The sequence below is a fragment of the Anguilla rostrata genome, chromosome 10 (assembly GCF_018555375.3).
Source record: "Anguilla rostrata isolate EN2019 chromosome 10, ASM1855537v3, whole genome shotgun sequence".
Lineage (NCBI taxonomy): Eukaryota > Metazoa > Chordata > Actinopteri > Anguilliformes > Anguillidae > Anguilla > Anguilla rostrata.
The window spans coordinates 37,712,125-37,730,413 of record NC_057942.1 but is presented as its reverse complement, the minus strand read 5'-3'; the positions used below and the strand labels follow the sequence as shown (position 1 = coordinate 37,730,413).

The 18,289-nt window shown below is 47.9% G+C and overlaps 1 protein-coding gene across 1 annotated transcript in view; it reads left to right on the top strand.

Annotated features, from left to right (window-relative positions):
* The window catches only part of pip5k1bb (phosphatidylinositol-4-phosphate 5-kinase, type I, beta b), a 40,503-nt gene that overhangs the window by 20,098 nt on the left and 2,116 nt on the right, over window positions 1-18,289 (top strand). Inside the window, exons 6-14 of the mRNA XM_064296886.1 lie at window positions 653-805; window positions 1,230-1,529; window positions 10,439-10,638; window positions 11,097-11,180; window positions 13,012-13,060; window positions 13,189-13,273; window positions 14,357-14,509; window positions 16,432-16,564; window positions 17,903-18,020. Coding sequence (XP_064152956.1) covers window positions 653-805; window positions 1,230-1,529; window positions 10,439-10,638; window positions 11,097-11,180; window positions 13,012-13,060; window positions 13,189-13,273; window positions 14,357-14,509; window positions 16,432-16,564; window positions 17,903-18,020 — 1,275 coding nt within the window. The remainder of the gene's footprint in view (window positions 1-652; window positions 806-1,229; window positions 1,530-10,438; window positions 10,639-11,096; window positions 11,181-13,011; window positions 13,061-13,188; window positions 13,274-14,356; window positions 14,510-16,431; window positions 16,565-17,902; window positions 18,021-18,289) is intronic.

Sequence of the window (18,289 nt, the reverse complement as noted above, 5' to 3'; positions counted from 1 at the left end):
TGTATGTGGAGGCGTGTGTGTGTGTGGAGGCATGTGTGTGTGGAAGTGTGTATGTGTGTGGAGGTGTGTGCGTGTGTGTGGAGGTGTGCTTCTGAGCGTGTGTGTGGAGGTGTGCTTCTGTGTTTGTGTGTGGAGGTGTGTGTGTGTGTGTGTGTGGAGGTGTGCTTCCGCACGCGTTTGTTTGTGTCACGCAAAGGCTGTAACAAAGAAACCCAACCAACCTGTCAGTCAGCCGTGCCACAGGCCACATCACATGGCTCTATTTTTAGTAAAAGGATTCATTATTCAGCGACCTTTGTCACCTGACATGGAATGCAAAATCGTGTTTGTTGGAAAGTTTGGGTTGGGAATTCATTTCCGTTTTTGCTCATTCAGGTTAATTCAGGAATTGGAAAAAAAGGCCATTATGTTCATTATGTACATTTTCTTGAATTTACTGAATTAAATTGAAACTTACCCAAAGACAAGAAGGCACATCACGTCTCTGAGAAATCCTCTGTTTTAACTCTTTGTTCTAAGACTTCAGAGGGCTGACAGCTGTCAGATCCGGTGGGCGTGGCACATGTTTATAATGACAGGGAGCACAGGGGATGTGACTAGAAACCAGAAAAATATCATTACCATAATAACCTCCCAATTTTGTTTCCTGCAGTACTCTATATGCAAGGAGCCCCTGATCGAGCTGTCGAACCCGGGGGCCAGTGGTTCCCTGTTCTACCTGACCAGCGATGACGAGTTCATCGTTAAGACCGTGCAGCACAAAGAGGCTGAGTTTCTGCAGAAGCTGCTTCCGGGTTATTATATGGTGAGTCTCTGTCCCGTGTTAGTGCCTGGGGCATTTAACAGATGCACTGTGATGCAGGCAAGCATTCAGTGCACACACACACACACACACACATATGTGTATGCTCGTGCTCATGCACATGAACACGCAGGCACACACGCACACATGCACGCATGCACACAAGTGCACACGCATGCACAAAACACACACGCACAGACACATGTACACACACACACCCACGCAGTCCAAGCTTTTTCTCTCTCTTTTTTTGGTTTAAAGGTATGAGATCACAAAGCCATAGAACAGTAACTTAGAGTTCTAGAACACTGACATAGAATTTTGAAAAAAAAAAAAACATTCTAAAAACAACCTGCTCTTCAAAGCGTTCAAAACAAACCTGCTGCTCTTTTAGCGAGTTCTCCCGCCTTTTTCCCTCCGGAAACAGAACCTGAACCAGAACCCCAGGACGCTCCTGCCCAAGTTCTACGGGCTGTACTGCGTGCAGTCGGGCGGGATGAACATCCGCCTGGTGGTGATGAACAACGTGCTGCCGCGCCCGATAAGGATGCACTACAAGTACGACCTGAAGGGCTCCACCTACAAGCGCCGCGCCTCGCGGAAAGAGCGGGAAAAGAGCTGCCCCACCTACAAGGACCTGGACTTCCAGGACATGCACGAGGAGGGCCTGCACTTCGACACCGAGACCTACAACGCCCTGATGAAGACGCTGCAGCGGGACTGCCGGGTGAGCTGGCCTCTTACCGTAACGTCTGGTGTACAGGGTCCAGAAGCCGTGAAGTTCATTACCGTAATGTTCAGTATATAGGAAGGCGGCTTGTTACCACCTATGGGTCAGCGTTTCATTATCATAATGTTCAGTATGTGAGCTCCACTGGGTGAGTGGTTCATTACTGTAATGCCGGTTGTGTAAGTTAGAACCAGAGAGTGACACATGACCGCACGTGTCCAGCTGAAATGGGCTGGTCATCCCTGTCCAATCACGAGACAGGCACAGCGTGAGGAACGTTCTCAAAATCTTTGCTCTTCCTGGTCAGCTTTTTCACCTTTCTGTGTCCTGCAAAAAGGGGCTGTTGCAGGACAAAGAGTGAAAAAGAGGGGTTGTTCGTTTTTCTTTCACGTGGTCTGGCTCTGAAGCGCAGAGCACGTCCGCTTCGGCGGTGAACGGTGAAGCAAGGCGGGGTTTACCCGGCTTCGCCCCCCTGCTTCAGAGCACGCGTCACATGACAGCTCTCAGAGTGCCGAGTGTCGTTTTAAAAAAAAACGTTCCCGGCTGTCAGCGGACGTGAAGAATGCGGTCTAAACCGTGGGGCTTTTAGTGCCCCGGAATGTTCCGGTCCGTCTCTGAGCCGAAGACGAGCGGCGGGCAGGATCGCGTGTGTTTGCGTTCTTTTGCTGCTCGTGTCAGGATGACACGTTGAGTCACGCTGTTTGACACGTTGTACAAATTATTGATATCCTTACCACCCACGAAAGAATCCCTGCGGCAATGTTCTTACGCGATGTCGATATTTCACTTTTAAAAGCTGTTTTGGGTCTACAGTGCTAGGGTTTTTTTCCGTCATATTGGAGCTAAAAAAAGAAAAGAAACAAAACAATGTCAGGAATTCATGAGGAAGAAAGGGAGGGTCCTTGTAGGAACTTAGCTAATGATGTTGCGCAACGTTTAAGTGATGTGTCATTCTGAAGTTTTAAAAAGAACGGAATGACAGAAAAGAGAGACAATGAGCTGTTTAATTACTAGCTGCGAGTGTCTGTCTCTGTCGGGGGGGGGGGTGGGGGGGGTGCGGGGCAAATTGGAGACTGGCTGGCGTGCAACTGCAGACATGTTGGGTAACAGGAATGAAGAGCTCTTTTCTTGTCTGGAGACATTCTTCTCAGTTGTTCCCAGGTCATTCTCTTGAGCCTTTAGCAGGGCACATATACACACACACACACACGCAAACACGTGCGCACACACTCACACGCACACTCACACACATACACACCACACTCACATACTTGCAGGAAAGACACTCACACATGTTCTCACACTCTCGAACACTACTATTCATGTGAGGCCAATTACACCTACTGAACGACCGGCGGCGGGGGAAGGGGGTGGGTTTGGAGGAATTTGGTGTGAGGGGGTTGGGGCTCTCTCAGAAGTGGCCGATCTTTTTCTCAGAATCCCAGAATGTCTCCTCCTGGATGGATTTAACTTTTTAGCTTTTTTTCAGTTTCTTTTCCCCTTGTATGGCAGTGGCTAATGTAATCCCCCTCTGACAGAAGTCACAAGTTCGGGGTTCACGGAAAGCACATGCCCTCGTGCTGGACGGGACCGGGGCGGGGGGGGGGGGGGGTTCGACGGTGGGAACCGTCCTCGCTGGGTAGCGTTCATCAGGGTAACTCCCTTGCAGGGTTGGATGAGGCTGGAGCCTTCTGCCTCACGTACTGTATGAACAGGGGACAGAGGCTCATTCACTCACTGTTCTACAGTCATTTGTATGTACTGTAATGTTCATTTTGCTGTTATATTCGTGTCCCCATTGCTTTTTCTCGCTGTTGTGAGTACAGCCCATCTGTAATAACTATGTGGATGTCTTTTCCGTTGGTAAATTATAGAGTGAGGGCTTGAGAGCTCATTAGCTAATTGCTTTCCAAATTTGCATTAGCAACACTTGAATGTGTTTCTGCAGAAACACACATGCACCACCACACATACACAGCACGCACGCACGCACACACACACACACACACACACACACGTGTGCATGCACATGCATCTCAGTGAACTTTGGACTGCTCTGTTCTTGCTGTGTCCAGTTCTCCCTCCACACCCCCCCCCCCCCGCCCCCCCTCTCTCTCGAACAGGAACTGCTCACATGACAGAAATTTCTCTCTCTCTTTTTTCCTGAATAAGCCGCATCCCCCTCTGGGACAGTACCTGCTGTAGCCTGCTCCCAATTGCCTGCTCCCTCCCAGAAAGAGGAGTGGTGAAGTATGTGTGCCTGTGTGTGTGTGTGTGTGTGTGTGTGCGCGCGTGTGTGTGAGTGAGTTTGTATGTCTGCATGTGTGTGTGGGTGTGTATGTGTGTATGAGTGAGTGCAAGGGGGTGTTAGGTATGTGGGTCAGGCAGAGAAATCTGCAGTGCACACTAGTCATGTGACATGGCGAAGGGTCTGCAGGTATTAATAATGCAGGTACAAATAGTGTGTGTACACGTGTGTGCGTTCGCACGTGTGTATGTGTGTGTGTGTGTGTGTGTGTGTGTGTGTGTGGGTGGGTGGGGGTATGTTTGGATGGTCCTAAGATAGGACATTTTAGCCACCCGACTCCAAGCCATCAATCCCTTTAAACCTGTATTCTTTGAAAGCAGTGCAAAGATAAACTTTTCAGGTGCGTGATGCGGTTTTGTAACCGAGAAGGTTGCAGGTTCAATTCCCGGGTGAGGCACAGCAGCTGTAAGGAACAGGCGTGTTATCCTCAGCGGCCTCAGCGAGTACCCAGGCGAGTTTACGGATGGCTGGTAAAAATACAAGCCGTGCGCCGAGCAAGGGCGCTAACAATTAGCTAAATAAATAAATAAATAACCGAACGTGCTAATAAAAGCATGCAAGCCGGTCATGGAAACCGGCGGCTTCTGGCGACCTCGCTGAGCGACGCGTTACTCCGTGCCCCGCGGGACGGGCCGCGCTGCCTTGAGCTGGAACCTGGTCACGGTCCGTTTGGTTCCCCCGACACGTAGTGCTCGGGGATGAACTCCCCTCTCCCGTTAGTGTTTAAGAAAGTGCTGACGCTGGACAGTTAAGCGTGGCTGCCCCGACTAGGATCAAGATTTTACAGCCTCCCTCTCTTTCCCTCTCTCTCCCTCTCTCTCTCTCTCTCTCTCTCTATTTCCTGACATCGTTGATATCGCTGCGTGATGGTGTCAGTACAGAAGGTCAGATTCTAAAGGACAATTTTCAGTTGGAAAAATATCATTTTTTATTTCTTTTTTGAATCGTTCCATCTTTCAGGAGTTCTGTGGGTCAGTGTGGGTCAGTTCTTTCCCACGCAGTTGTGTTTTATTTTCATTTTTTCATAAGTCCAATCTTAACCACATGACCACTGATACTAAGTTTGCAGTGGAATAAACTACAGGCTTGTTCAATACGGCATGATTTGTATGCAGTTTTGTCTCGACGATGAGAGCGCAGATATTACTGATGTTAGTACAAACAGGGTTTTATGGCACTTTATATCAGAGTGTCACATTATTGATTTTTGCAGTGGATTTAAAGTTTTACATTTTAACTCTGAAGTCATATGAGAACCATAAATAGTTTGGTGGTCTCCCTCTGGTGTTCAGTGGGCAAACAGCATGTCTATGGCTGACAATGTCTCATCACTAAAACACTTTGTTGTACAGAGAAATTTCCTGTGCATCACTACTTGCATCTCCATTGTAGTCTCATTAAAAACAAGAATCATTTAACAACAGTTATATTATATTATATTATAAGTGTGAAAGTGAAGTAGTTGGCAAATTCCATGTTTTGGCTGGAAAAGAAGTCCTGCATGTGGCTGTAATAAGCTGTTGGCAGGTGCCCCCCCCCCCGTAAACCTGCTCATTTGTCATGTGACATTCACGCATATAAGGTTGTCATGAGGGAGCTCCTCTCAACGAGTCCAAAGTACAGGAGAAGTAGTAGGAGGACGCCTCAAAGACAAAGGCACAGGCCTTTTGCAAAACATAATCAGTTAGCCTGCCTCAGCTTTGAAATACCTCTCCTAAAGATAAGGTGTCTTGTCCAATGAGATTTCCCTGAGCCGCCTTGCTGTAAGGCCTCATTATGTAACTCCTGGATAGGCAGTGAGTGGTATGCTGACCCTGGTATAATAAAATAGGGATGACATGAACATGATGTCACCTTACTCATGGATATTCCATGGGAGCCCATCGTGACTGTGTTAGCCATTGATGCTCAACTTCTGGATAATTTCAGGCAGGTATGCCTGACCTCTGGTTTATACAGCTACCTGTGAGGGGAATCATCATTTTCTTATCCAGGGTAGCCCACGGAGTGTTCCTGAGCTCAGGATAATCACCTTTCTGATACGCTACCTGTTAACAGCAGCCCTTCCAGACGAACACCGCCCCTGCATTCCTGCCCTTAACTGGAAACGGCTCGGCCCTGCCTGTCCGCGTCCAATCGCGGTATCTCAGTGGCTTCGGGGGCCCGGAGCTGGTGGATTGGGCAGGCTTTGGGGCGGATAACGCGCAGGTGGTAAAGATACCGTATCCGATAGCCTGAAAGGCAGCAAGAGCCCTTCTCCACAGAACACCACCCCGCCTCGCGGGGGAGCGAAAACATAAGCGGTTATGTAACAGGACGGGGGTTTGGAACAATAAGGACCTGTCGTCGTGGCCTCTGTCCTGTCACGCAGTTCCACATACAGGGAAAGAGAAGAAACACTTTCAGGCTGAGAAAGCCAGTTACTGAAGAGAGCAGCTGGCCCCTTGCTGTAAATGCCTTCGCTTGATTTTTACTTGCCGCAGCGTTTCAGTGCTGTCACAAGGCCTGTTGAAATGGAATTTCATTCTCATGTGGTGGGAATAGATAGATCATTGCCTTGTGCCTTGTTTCGGTTGGGCAGTTGTGTACATGTGTGTAAATGTGTGTGCATGTGTGTGAACATGTAGGCCTGTTTTCTTACTGAGTGTCTCACACAACACACTCAGCAAGAAAACTGAAACACACGCAAACACACGCAGTCACATATACACTGTGTAGTGTGAGTGTGTTTGTATCTGCGTGTGTGTGTGTGTGTGTGTGTGCATGTGTGTGACTGTGTTTATAACTCGTGTGTGCATGAGTGGTTGGCACATTAAACCCCACATGCAGGATGCAACCTCACGTGAGAGGCAGAGTCTGGGAGTGGCAGCAGAAGGGGCGGAGCCAAGCTTGGCACTTTATTTATTCAGAAGATGGACATTTTCGTGGGACAAACATTTCTGGGAAGAGAGGGAATGCAAATCAGATAAGGGGGAAAGGCGAGGCCCAGGCTTTAATACACAGAACAAGCCTCTGTGTCTGTCTGCTATCTGTGAGCACAGGCAAGAGCGTGCATCTGCAGGAGAGACACGGTTGTGTCGTGCACTAGCATTACACTCAGAGAGTGTGCCGTAAAGTCTTTCACACTTCCACCGTTTATTCTTCTCTGGTAAATGCTCGTTTCATTAATAAATTGAGTTTGGCTGCACTAATGACGCTTTATCCCCTTGTGGTGAGTCGCTGATTCTATATACCTCTCCCCCCCGTGTTTTCGTAAGTTGTGTGCTGTATGCCACGTTCGCTCAAGACGCTCACCCAGTCTTCATTTTGAACGGTCTGTCTTTGTAGGGAGTGTCCTGTACACACAGATTCGTCACGCACAGCGGCTACGCCTACGGGCGCTTGAGGTTTCCGTGACGATGTGGGGGGGAACTTTCCGGAGCGGGGAACATCCAAATGTTTTTGAGCCTGGCCCGTGACTCTGACTCAGTGACTCTAGATCAGGGAACAGCGGCTCACGGTCCTCGAGGGCCGAGAACTGCCGGTTTTCCACCCTCCCTTTGCCTGGGAGTCAGGCGTGAAGACAGTCTGGCCAATCAGTAGCACTAATTACCCGGGAGAAAAGAAAACCAGGGCTGGATTTGGATTCAAGGTCCAGAGTTGGTGATCCCTGCTCTAGATGCTTCCGTTGCATGTGAGCGGGTATGCAGCTCTGTCTCTGGCGTGGTGGCAGTCCTACCGCTGACATTGAAGCTGTCATTGTTCTCATTTTATCATTCCATTCATGTGGTTCCCTTGTGAAGCCTTGTGAACGCAAACCAAACTCACACCAAGAAACTTAAGAGACAGTGACATGAAACAAACACAGATTCTTATCTAGATTATGTTGTTAGCGCATTCAGGTGTCAGGGAGGGTGCGCCATTAAGGGCATTCCTGTCGCGTGTTGCGTTGTTCCCAAGGTAACCATAGGCCGCTTTTCACTGGTAATAACCATAACTGTATGGGTGCTGTTCGCTCCTGACCTTGTAAAAGTTTTTCGTGACATGAGAAGAACTTGAACTTGGGCAGGAACGTCCTGGGGTCGTGGTTCTGGTTCTGGTTCTGCACCGGAGGGAAAGAGAGGGGGAATTTGTGAAAAGAGCGTGCTTGTTTTTTCAAAGAGAGAGAGAGAGAGAGAGAGAGAGAGAGAGAGGGAAAGCTCGGACGGCACTGTGCGCAGGCTGTGACTCATCAGCAACCGCTACGCGTGTGATCAGACAGAGAGGCTCTAAGGACCCCATAATGGAGGAATGTGTGTGTACCTATATGTGTGTGTGTGTGTGTGTGTGTGTGCGAGTGTGTATTGTTTGTGTGTTAGTGTGCGTGACATTGTGAGTATGTACATTATGTGTTTGAGTGCATTATGTGTATGTGTGAATCTGTGTTTTGTGTGTGTGTGTGCGTGAGTCTGTAGTTTCAGTGTGTGTGTGTGTGTGTGTGCAAATTTGTGAGTGTGAGTGTGTGTGTGTGTGTGTGTGTGTGTGTGCGTGAGAGAGAGAGTCTCTGTTATGAGTGTGTATATGTGTTTGAGTATCAGTGGCTTTGTCACGTCTTTGTGTGTTCAGGAGACTGGCTGGCCTAAGTAGGACGGGAGGCTATGTTTACATTATGGCCCCGGCATGGTAATGCAGCCGGACCACAGGAACACAAATAATGTCACAGAGCCTGCCATTGTGGGGACGTGTTTACACACACACACACACACACACACACACGACAGGTGTGTTGTTAAGAGACGGGACTCTGTGCAGCCTCTGGCCACAGTCTGTCATATGTGTCACACATCCTGCACCACTGTGAGAAGAGCTTGCTTAAACACGAAAATATCATTTCGCATAAATGAGGCCTAACCCACGGGTGTTAATCTTAAGCCTGAAGGCGCTGCCGCCCTCTCAAGGTTTGTCGTGGAACTGCAGCTCAAGTAGCAGCTGAGACGTTTTGAATTTCTTCAGAAAATGTCATTTGTTTTTTCGAACACAGGGTGTGATTGAACACACGTAGTTCAAATAAAAGGTTGCAACACTCACTTGTTAGAAAACGTGTGTTCACTTTAATATTGAAGAGCTGAAATACCAAGTATCAAGTGGCACTGACTGGCTGCCTGCTTATTGGAGCACTTAAGTGAAGCTTCAGTTTCAGCTGTGCTTCGGAACAAGCTTTCTCATGTGTGATTGAACACAGAAACGCACAGTCGTGTACACGCTCACGCACGCAGGGCAGGGTTCATTTGCCAGTCAAATATTGACGGAAGGAGGAAGTCTGTTTTCACTTGCCTTCTCTTTTATGACCTTGAGAGCCAGTCTTAGAACTTCCTGTTTCTCTGGTTCGTGTAACATAATTTAATGAATGAAACAAAACAAAAAAAACCCTCAAGCACGGTAGCATTCGGTGTGAAAGGAGTCGCTGCTGTCGCACCTCAGGCTGAATGCTGACAGATGTTCCCCGCCCTGCCCCGATTTGAGAGATAAACACCTGCGCTGATGTGATAAACATCAAGAGTCGGAATGTTCGCCGTGCGGCGGTATATCTAAGCCGCCAGGCGAGCGCGGTTTCCCCCGGCGACGCTAATTCGGAACGCAGCCGGCGTTTCGGCGCTAGCTGAAGACGCGACGCGCGGTCGCGTCCTTGACCCCATTTTGGCGGGCTGCAGGCTTCCTGCCGCGTCGGGCGCCGCCCCCCCCCGAGCGCTGTCTCCATTCAAATATACTGTGGCAAGAGGCCGGGAGGGGAGGGGAGGGGAGGGGTGGGGAGAGGGGGGTTAGGGGAGGGGATGTGTGCTGTAGGTCGGTGCTGACGCAGGTAACTGAGCAGGTGACAAAGTCTTTTTCACCACATCCTTCTCAACGTAATAACATTGCCACTACATGGCAGTAACATTGTGAGGACCTCTTTTTTTCTTTTTTTAAAAAAATCTTAGCTGAGACAGCACAGAAAAGGGGTGATGGTGCGAACACGAACCCCCATCCACACGGAGAGAGTAGCATACGGCCTGAGAGTTTTGTCCCCTGCATGGACTGCACCATGTGGCCCCCCGAAAAGCTGCTTGAGATTTTCTCCCGCATGGATTTGCCAGTTTCATAAAAGCCTTTTTTTAAAATATTAACATTCCTCTAAGGAGGAACTTGTCTCTGGCGTGAAGGTCACACCTTTCCCAAAAGAGCACTGCTATCACTGTTATGATTTTATTTTTATCGGTCTTTTAGCCGGCTGGATATTTGCAGTACGCACACAGCAAGTGTGTGTTCAACTGACGGAGGGCTTCATAAAGGCTTGATAGCGTGCTAACTGAACAGTTCCTCTAAAACCAAAACAAACACACGCGCGCAGACGCGCTCTTGAGCGACTGCACCTTCACGAACGCAGTGTGACCGAGTCGACCGCGCGGTTCTTTATCAGGCTTTATTTATTTCAGTGGAAAAAAAATAAAATAAAACCGACAGTCTGGAAACGGCAGCCTCTGGTCACAGCGCCCAATCAGCAGGGATGGAAGACTGGTTCAGGTGTAGCGGGAGATCACAGGTAATAAAGGTGTGTTTCTCTCCTGTCCAGGTGCTGAAGGTGTGTTTCTCTCCTGTCCAGGTGCTGGAGAGCTTCAAGATCATGGACTACAGCCTGCTGCTGGGGGTGCACGTGCTGGACCAGAGCCACCGGGAGGAGGAGGCCTCTCAGGGGGGCGGAGACGGGCGTCGGCCGGTGGGCCAGAAGGTGCTCTACTCCACCGCCATGGAGTCCATTCAGGGGGACGGCCGGGCGGGCGAGGTCACCACCACCGACGACACGTGAGTCTGGCTCCGGCCCCCGTCACGTGACGCAGTCGACGTAACGTCCGGTACAGATGTGCGTGTGCACGTACCCTTACACCTGTTACTAGAGTCAAGCACAGGCGCAGGTGTAGCACAGCACAGCACAGCACAGCACATCAGCGATACATTTCTTCAGCACTTTTCTTGCAGGTGCACAAAGTGCTTTGTAGACTTTTTTTTATTCAACAGTGAAACTAAGGCACAAACAGATGTTCATACACAGCTCAGCATATTCCCGTACTATGCAATGGAGCGTATCAGCTGTGTGTACTTCCGGGTATAAGATCTAATAGCTTTAGGAGCTGTGCATTCTCACACTCAAGTGTTCTCAAACACCCGAGGGAGTGTTGCCTGCTCTGGTCTAGTGCAGTAAAGCCATGAGCATTCTCCTTCTCGCTTTTTTTATGTTTCTTTGTTTATTTCTTTCTTCACAGAATGGGAGGAATTCCCGCTAGAACGCACAAGGACGAGAAGCTGCTCATATTTCTGGGGATTATCGATATCCTGCAGTCGTACAGGTAATGGGGAGTGTAACATTGACTGCTATTTACAGGCATTTTACAAGCAACCAAAACTGTGTTTTAGAGGCTTGGAACATTCAGGGCCTTCATATCGATAAAAAAAAAAAAAAATCTTGTCTTTATTCAAGGTAGATTGTTCTAACTTGGCTATTGTTTTTAAAAAAAATTAAGTCAGATCTTGCTCATGAGATTTTACAAATGGTTGAAGCCAAAAACAGGATGTTCAGCCAATCAAAACCATCGAGGCTCATCACTGTACCTGAAGTCTCGGGTGTGTTAAGATCTGTGTCCGTCGCGGTCTTGTTGTGGTCTCTGCTTCTAATGCGTATTCTGGTAAGCTGTTTGGTGCATGAACTTCCTGTGACCACCACCTAGAATCAGCACTGACCGTACATCTACAGTGCTTTGGGTCAAAGACATAATTTTTCTTGAGTTGGCCCTCTACTCTGGAATTTTAGATTTGTAATCGTAAACGGTAAATGGACTGCATTTATATAGCGCTTTTATCCAAAGCGCTTTACAATTGATGCCTCGCATTCACCAGAGCAGTTGGGGGTTAGGTGTCTTGCTCAGGGACACTTTGACACGCCCAGGGCGGGGGATCGAACCGGCAACCCTTCGAGTGCCAGACAACCGCTCTTACCTCCTGAGCTATGTGGTGTAAACTGAATTGTTTGATTGCAAACCAAGATGGAGGGCCCTGCATGTAATTTCCAGCTGCGCCCCATGACATTGCTCATCCTGAGCGTGTATGATTTCTAATCCACTTCATTAATCCCTTTTAAAAATGTAAAATCAGATCCCCCTAGGAGTCTTCTTTTATCTTAGCCTGAAGAGATTGGGCATCATAAGCCTTTTTATGGAGCTCTCTTTGTAGCTGATACAGGTTAAAGCTGCACAATGCTTTTTTTTTTTTTTTTTGTAGCGTGCGGAAAACAATAGCAGCTTTCTAGGAAGCCCAAATTAGTCTTTAGCGCTGTGGTTTCCGCTGCTGGGGAGTTTCAATAGAGAGATGCGATAAAAAGTCTGTTCTGATCTGAGTAGTGGAGGAAGGAAGCGGTTGCTAAGATCTCGCTAAAATCACACGACAGACAGTTCATGTGACTAAGTTTAAGATGTTTTCTGTTCTTCAGATTGTTTGTGTTAACCCACGCTGTCGTGAATTATTAACGGGAACCGGACCGGAGGCAAGCCGAGTTGCGTCATTTTCGGCAGAATATTAACTCTGGTTATTGTTGTCAACGGGAAAAAGTGATTTAAGGTTTTGTGTTTTGTGATATGGGTCTCATTGGAAGGTGTCTCAGAGGGTGTGTGGGGGGAACTTATCGGGAGTATTTGAGCTCTTAAAAGGTTTTTTTTTTTCAAATCTAATCTCTGGGGGAAATTTTGCACTGAAGTTAGGAAGTTTTGTTTCATGCATGGAGTCATCACTGCCCGGGTTAAATTTCAGGATTTTGTTGTTGTGAAATCAGAGACCTAGACTTGAGAAGCTTGTTGCAGCGATGCATTCAGTCTAGGTCTGGGGTCTTAACGTCCCGTCCTGGAGGGACTGGCTGTGCTGGATTCTGCGATTGCCTTTCAGCCAATGCTCGATTTAGGCCTCAGAAACAGGGTGTGCAGAGTCTTCAGCCATGAAACAATGACCTAAATTAAGAACTTGAGTGCAGGAATGCATCAAAAGTCACCAAAACATCCCTGGCCCTCTGGGACTAGGGCTGCCTACCACAGATCTAGACCATAGACAACAGTGGGGCCAGAATAGGCCGATTGGCCTGTTAACATAATTATGCTTTCATAATTACGCCAAACAAATCTTTTGCCTTTTAAGGTTCATGAAGAAGTTGGAACACTCCTGGAAAGCGCTCGTATACGATGGCGTAAGTTATTATTGATTTTTTCCAATCTCCTCCAATATTATGAAATTTAGACAGTATTTTATAGCGAGAAAACATTTTGCTTGACTGTCATATCGAATTGAAAACGGCGTTTAATGTTTGCGTTTCAGGACTCCGTGTCCGTCCACCGGCCTGGTTTCTATGCCAACAGATTCCTGAAATTCATGAGCACAAGGGTGTTCCGGAAGATTCAGAGTAAGACCCTCCGCTGGTTTGCTGACCCAATAAAAGCAAAATGTTTCTGTCCCTCATGATGATAATTCAAGCAACGACGTGACGAAGGATGTGGTCAGTCAATGTTTTGACCGCAGTTCTAAAAAAATGATGACCCACTTCCCTCAACCCGCAGATTGAATTGTAATATGTTAGTGGAAATATGAGGACCCACAAGTTGTTCTCATAAAATATAAGTCAATGTGTGGTCTAGTACTTGGCCAAGATTTATTACGGGGTTAAGCCTTGGTATTAAAATGGCGGCCTGGTAGTTCTTTTAAAGGTTGTTTGGGAGGGCTACCGTAGTTCCCCTCAGTGATGAGGGAAACATTATTCTGTAATGGGGGGTGGGTGGGTGGGGTGGGGGGGGGGGGCAGGGTCCCGTGTACGAATGTCTCCCGCTGCACTTTGCTCTGATCCCACGGAGATGAAGTTACTGTACCTGGGGGGCATCGTTAGACACGTAATGTTTTGTACGTCCCTGGCTCATTTTCAGTTCCCTTAGCCCTCAAGCATGCATTTCAGATACAGAGAGTTCAGCTCTCTCTCTTTCACTCTCTCTCTCAATCTGAAATTCAAATTCAAAGTGCTTTATGGTTAAATTTTCATTTGTATTGGCAAAGCACAGCAAGGAACATGTGAAACATCAGGTGACAAAGAATAATAACAGAATAATGCAATAATATATATACATATTCACGTACATACATGCACATAAACACGAGCATATTACATATTAACAATAATAACCGTCAAGGTAACAACAGTGTGTTGGTTCTAAGCGTGTGTGTGTGTGTGTGTGTGATTGTGTGCCTGTATGTATGCATGCCTGTCACTGTCTCTCTCTCTTCCTTTGTTATTTCAAAGCAATTCAGAAAATTCTCAACCTTTCATGTTTTCTCTAGTTCTCAGTCAGTTTTCGATTTCAGTTTCTTCTGAAACCTGCGTGACAGACTTTTAGCTGGGTTTATCGAAATGAAAAATATTCACACATTTCCTTTCTACTTTCTCACTTTCTGTCTTTCTTTCGGTCTCTCTCTCTCTCTCTCTCTCTCTGTTGGACAGCAATCCGGTTCTCTCCGTCCCGGAGGACCCGGAACTCCATCCCAGCGCTGAAGTTTTCCTCGCAGGAGATCCTGTCTCAGACCGAGGACCGGAACGACGACAGGAAGGACCGCCTCGCGGGAGCCCGGAGCCTGGCCAGCCTGGATGGACGAGGTAAACCCTGACTACATTTCCCATGGTGCACTGCTGCTTTCCCCACACAGAATACAGGACTGCTCTAATTCTGTCGCCTGAGCAGTCCAGGAGTTCCATTGTGTCTGTTTATTTTTTGTGTATTTTATAATAATGGATTGGCTAAAGTATCCACACACCGTGCTTCTAATTTTGTGGTGGATTGAAAGGAAACAAGTGAAACCTACAAATGCGTTCATACAATAATGTCTACCTTCCCTGCAAAAAAAAAAAAAGATTTGCATTATTAGCTCTTTCTGTGTGTGTGTATGCACGCGCATGTGTGTGTATTTGCATGCGTGTGTGTGCGTGTGTATTTGTGCTTGGGGGTGCACAGCATTTGCATGGGCGAGTGCACGGGTGGATTTGCGTGTGTGTATTCAGCAGGGCCGCTGGCAGTATCTGAACAGGGTGTGGCCGAAGGGTGAATAGGGTGAGATGAGGAGAGGACTGAAGGAGAAGACTTTTCAGTGTGTGTTCATATTTACACCATTTACCAAAACAGAACTGATACCGCTGAATGCTGTGCTCGTGTGTGTGTGTGTGTGTGCGTGTGTGTGTGAGAGAGAGACTTATTGATGTGCCCTAAAGCTATGGAGAAATTCGGTAAAAGGTGCCTCGGCGTCTGCACTGCACTACGTTTAAATCCAAAAACAGGAAGTGTCCAATTCGCTACCCACACCGGAAGTGACTGTGCGTGCACCACCACCCGTGCACTTAGCGAAGCACCAGAACTCAACTTCTCTCGAATTCTGTGGTGGGAAGATTTGACTGTCACGTTCTCAGTCGGGCCGACTGCAGTTCGTTAACTTGTGTCATTCCACGTCGCACTGTGTCCTGGTTCTGGTAGCCTGCTCTACAGCTTCACAGTATGTGTTTATTAAATATGGATATATGTATACACGCGCACAACCCGAGGCGTAGCTAGGATAAATATTTAATTCTGATTGATGTTGACTAAGTTTGTATATCATGTATTTATGTGTGTGTGTGTGTGTGTGTGTGTATACATATATACATATTTAATAAATACGTATTGCGAGAATATAACAAAGTTGTGTGCTTTTAATTCGGAAACATTATTCATCGTTAGTTTTCTGGGAAGTTTGGAAAGACAGTTGCATTAGCTTATTGCGCAAAGGATTCTGGGAGATGTCTGCACCCTGGCAGAATGTTCTGCTCCGCGCGGCCCCGCGCGGCTTCCCTCAGACCCGCCGCGGTGCCCGGCGTGGTGCTCGGGCTCTCGTGGCAAAGCGTCGGCAGGGATTGCCTCGCCCTCTAATACCCGTCGGCAAACTGCGGCAATTTGGCTGTCGGACGTGCCGTTGCCGGGGGGGGGGGACGGGAACGTGGCAGAAATCTGCGATTCGGGAATGCTTTTTCAGACTCCCTGAGTGAGTGACTGATTTATCTGAGCTGGTAATTAAAATGCAATCTCACATGTGCCTGAGGACATTTTTGAAAAAAAAGGATCAGAGATCCCGGACGTGAGTGTTTCCTGAAGGCGGGCTTATGACAGTGCAGATTGGAGGGCTGTTGACTTGTCGTCCTGCAGTGTGTGAGCGAGATTGTTCTCACACAGCTGGTTTCTGGCCCCTTCTGTGTGAATCTGCGGGGTTTAAAAATGACAGTTGAGAGAAGCTCACAGACCGTAGATGATAAAGTACGAAGGCAAGTCAGGTGGCAGTGTGGGGTAACTTTTAAGGAACTTGGGCTTGTAACTCGGAGGCTGCCGGTTCAAATCCCAGGTGGAGCCCTCTTACCCTTCAGCAACATACTTAACCTGGACTCCTTCAGTAGAAATCCAGCTGTATGAATGGATGGTGTTTGAAATAAAGGAACCTGCTGGTTGTTTACCTGTAAATCTCTGGTGAGTGATGGCCATTTTGTTTTACCTGTGACAGCATTCGGCTCACACCTGCGGCCAGACCTGGTCCTGCCCGCTTCACCCTTGCGCGAGGCCGCTTCCATGGCAACCACAATCTCCACTTCCTCCCTGTTTACCAATGACCAGTACCTGGAGCCGTACTCTGACAGGTAACACTGACACCTGGCCACTCCTATAAGCACTCACTGCAAATTCATCAAGTGACACCTGGCCACTCCCATAAGCCCTGTCGATTCGTTCATCAGGTGACCCCGCCCACCTGTTGCATGCACCTGTGAAACATACCTGGTTGTCATGGTAACACTCTCTGCTATTCCACCTACAGTTAAGCCACAATATTTCCATTGACATTCCATACCCCCTAACAGTCATATACACGCTTTTCCAGTTTATATATTTGATTTCATAAAGGAAGGCCCAGAGGCCTGGAGCAGGTTCACACTTGCCCCCCCACCCCCCCTTCCCCCACATACCTGTGCTGAAAGGTGACCCCTGTGGTCACACCTTAAACCCACTCCTGCCTCCAGCGCTACACCCTGTCTTTATCTTGGATTGTCTGCACTGACAGGCTCGCTAAATATTTAAGCGGGGCCCACAATTCCTTTGTCCTGCGTATAATGACCAGGAGAGGGGGGCGGGGGGTTGCACACTGAGTCCCCTAGGCAGGGCGTGGAGGCGTGTGACCAAAACAATGCAGGCAGGGGCTCCCCGTCACCACAATGACAAAACTACACACACCAATGGGTTCTGTTACAGACCACCTTCCAGATCAGTGCATCTGTGAAGCACAACTTAGATAGCAGCAGTGAGGGGTGGTTTCCAGGTGGTGGGGGGGTTGTGAACCACACAAAAGCAGAGATACACTTCCTGTTACCTCAATTTACCCAGCAGGCCTTTTCTTGAGAGAGCTGGCCAGAATGTCTGCAGGGAAATGTGTTGCATTTTAGTTTGCACATCGGCCAGTCGCAATACAAAAAACAAAGACAAAGTAATACATATAAGCGGAAGTTATTACAAATTATTTATTTATTTATTTATTTATTATTCTTCTAATGTAAGTCTTTTGTGAAAACTGACTGTGACCAATTGTGCATTATGAGTACATTATTACATATGTAAAAATGTGGCTACAAGCCATTAGATAAGCAGTTACAATGAACTTCCTTACAGTCCCAAACTTGGGCATTTGAAGCAACCCGCTTCTATAATTCTCACTTGTGTAATTTTTTAATGGCTCAAAGATTGAGGTTAAACTGCACTTCGTGTAAACTTCTTTCTCAGGCCTGCTCATTTCCTGCCCATCTCATGCCTAATGGCTGTCATATGACTAAATAAGGTCATATTCATACCTGAAGGTAGATCTGGTGTTTCCTCTCCCCTCCCCTCTCTCAATTTCTCTATGTCCATCTCTCCATTTTCTCTCTCTCTCTCTCTCTATCAACATCTCTCTCCCTCGTCACCCCCCCCCCCTTCTCTCTCTCTCTCAGAGTTCATTTAGGCTCCAGTTCCACTTTCACCCTGGAGGACAGCGCCATCTGCCTGACGTCTGAGCAAAGCACGCTGGATATGGACAGAGACGACGACTCCGTGCTGGACGTCTACTTGGTACGCCTTCCGCCCCGCCGGTAGTCTCTGTCCCAGACACGCTCTCTCTCCCTCTCACTCTCACTCTCTCCAGCCAGTTTGTCGGATCGATTTCCCGTAAGCTGATTGGCTGTGGTCAGTCTTGTGTTACAGGCCACACGGTTGACTTGGCTGCTTACAGTTGTGAGGTCCCACCCGTTCCAGCCATTTTTTTAGAATGTGTGACATACTCAGTGTCTTTTTAATTTCACCACCACCACCCTGCCCCTTTGCCATTGCTGTACATTCAT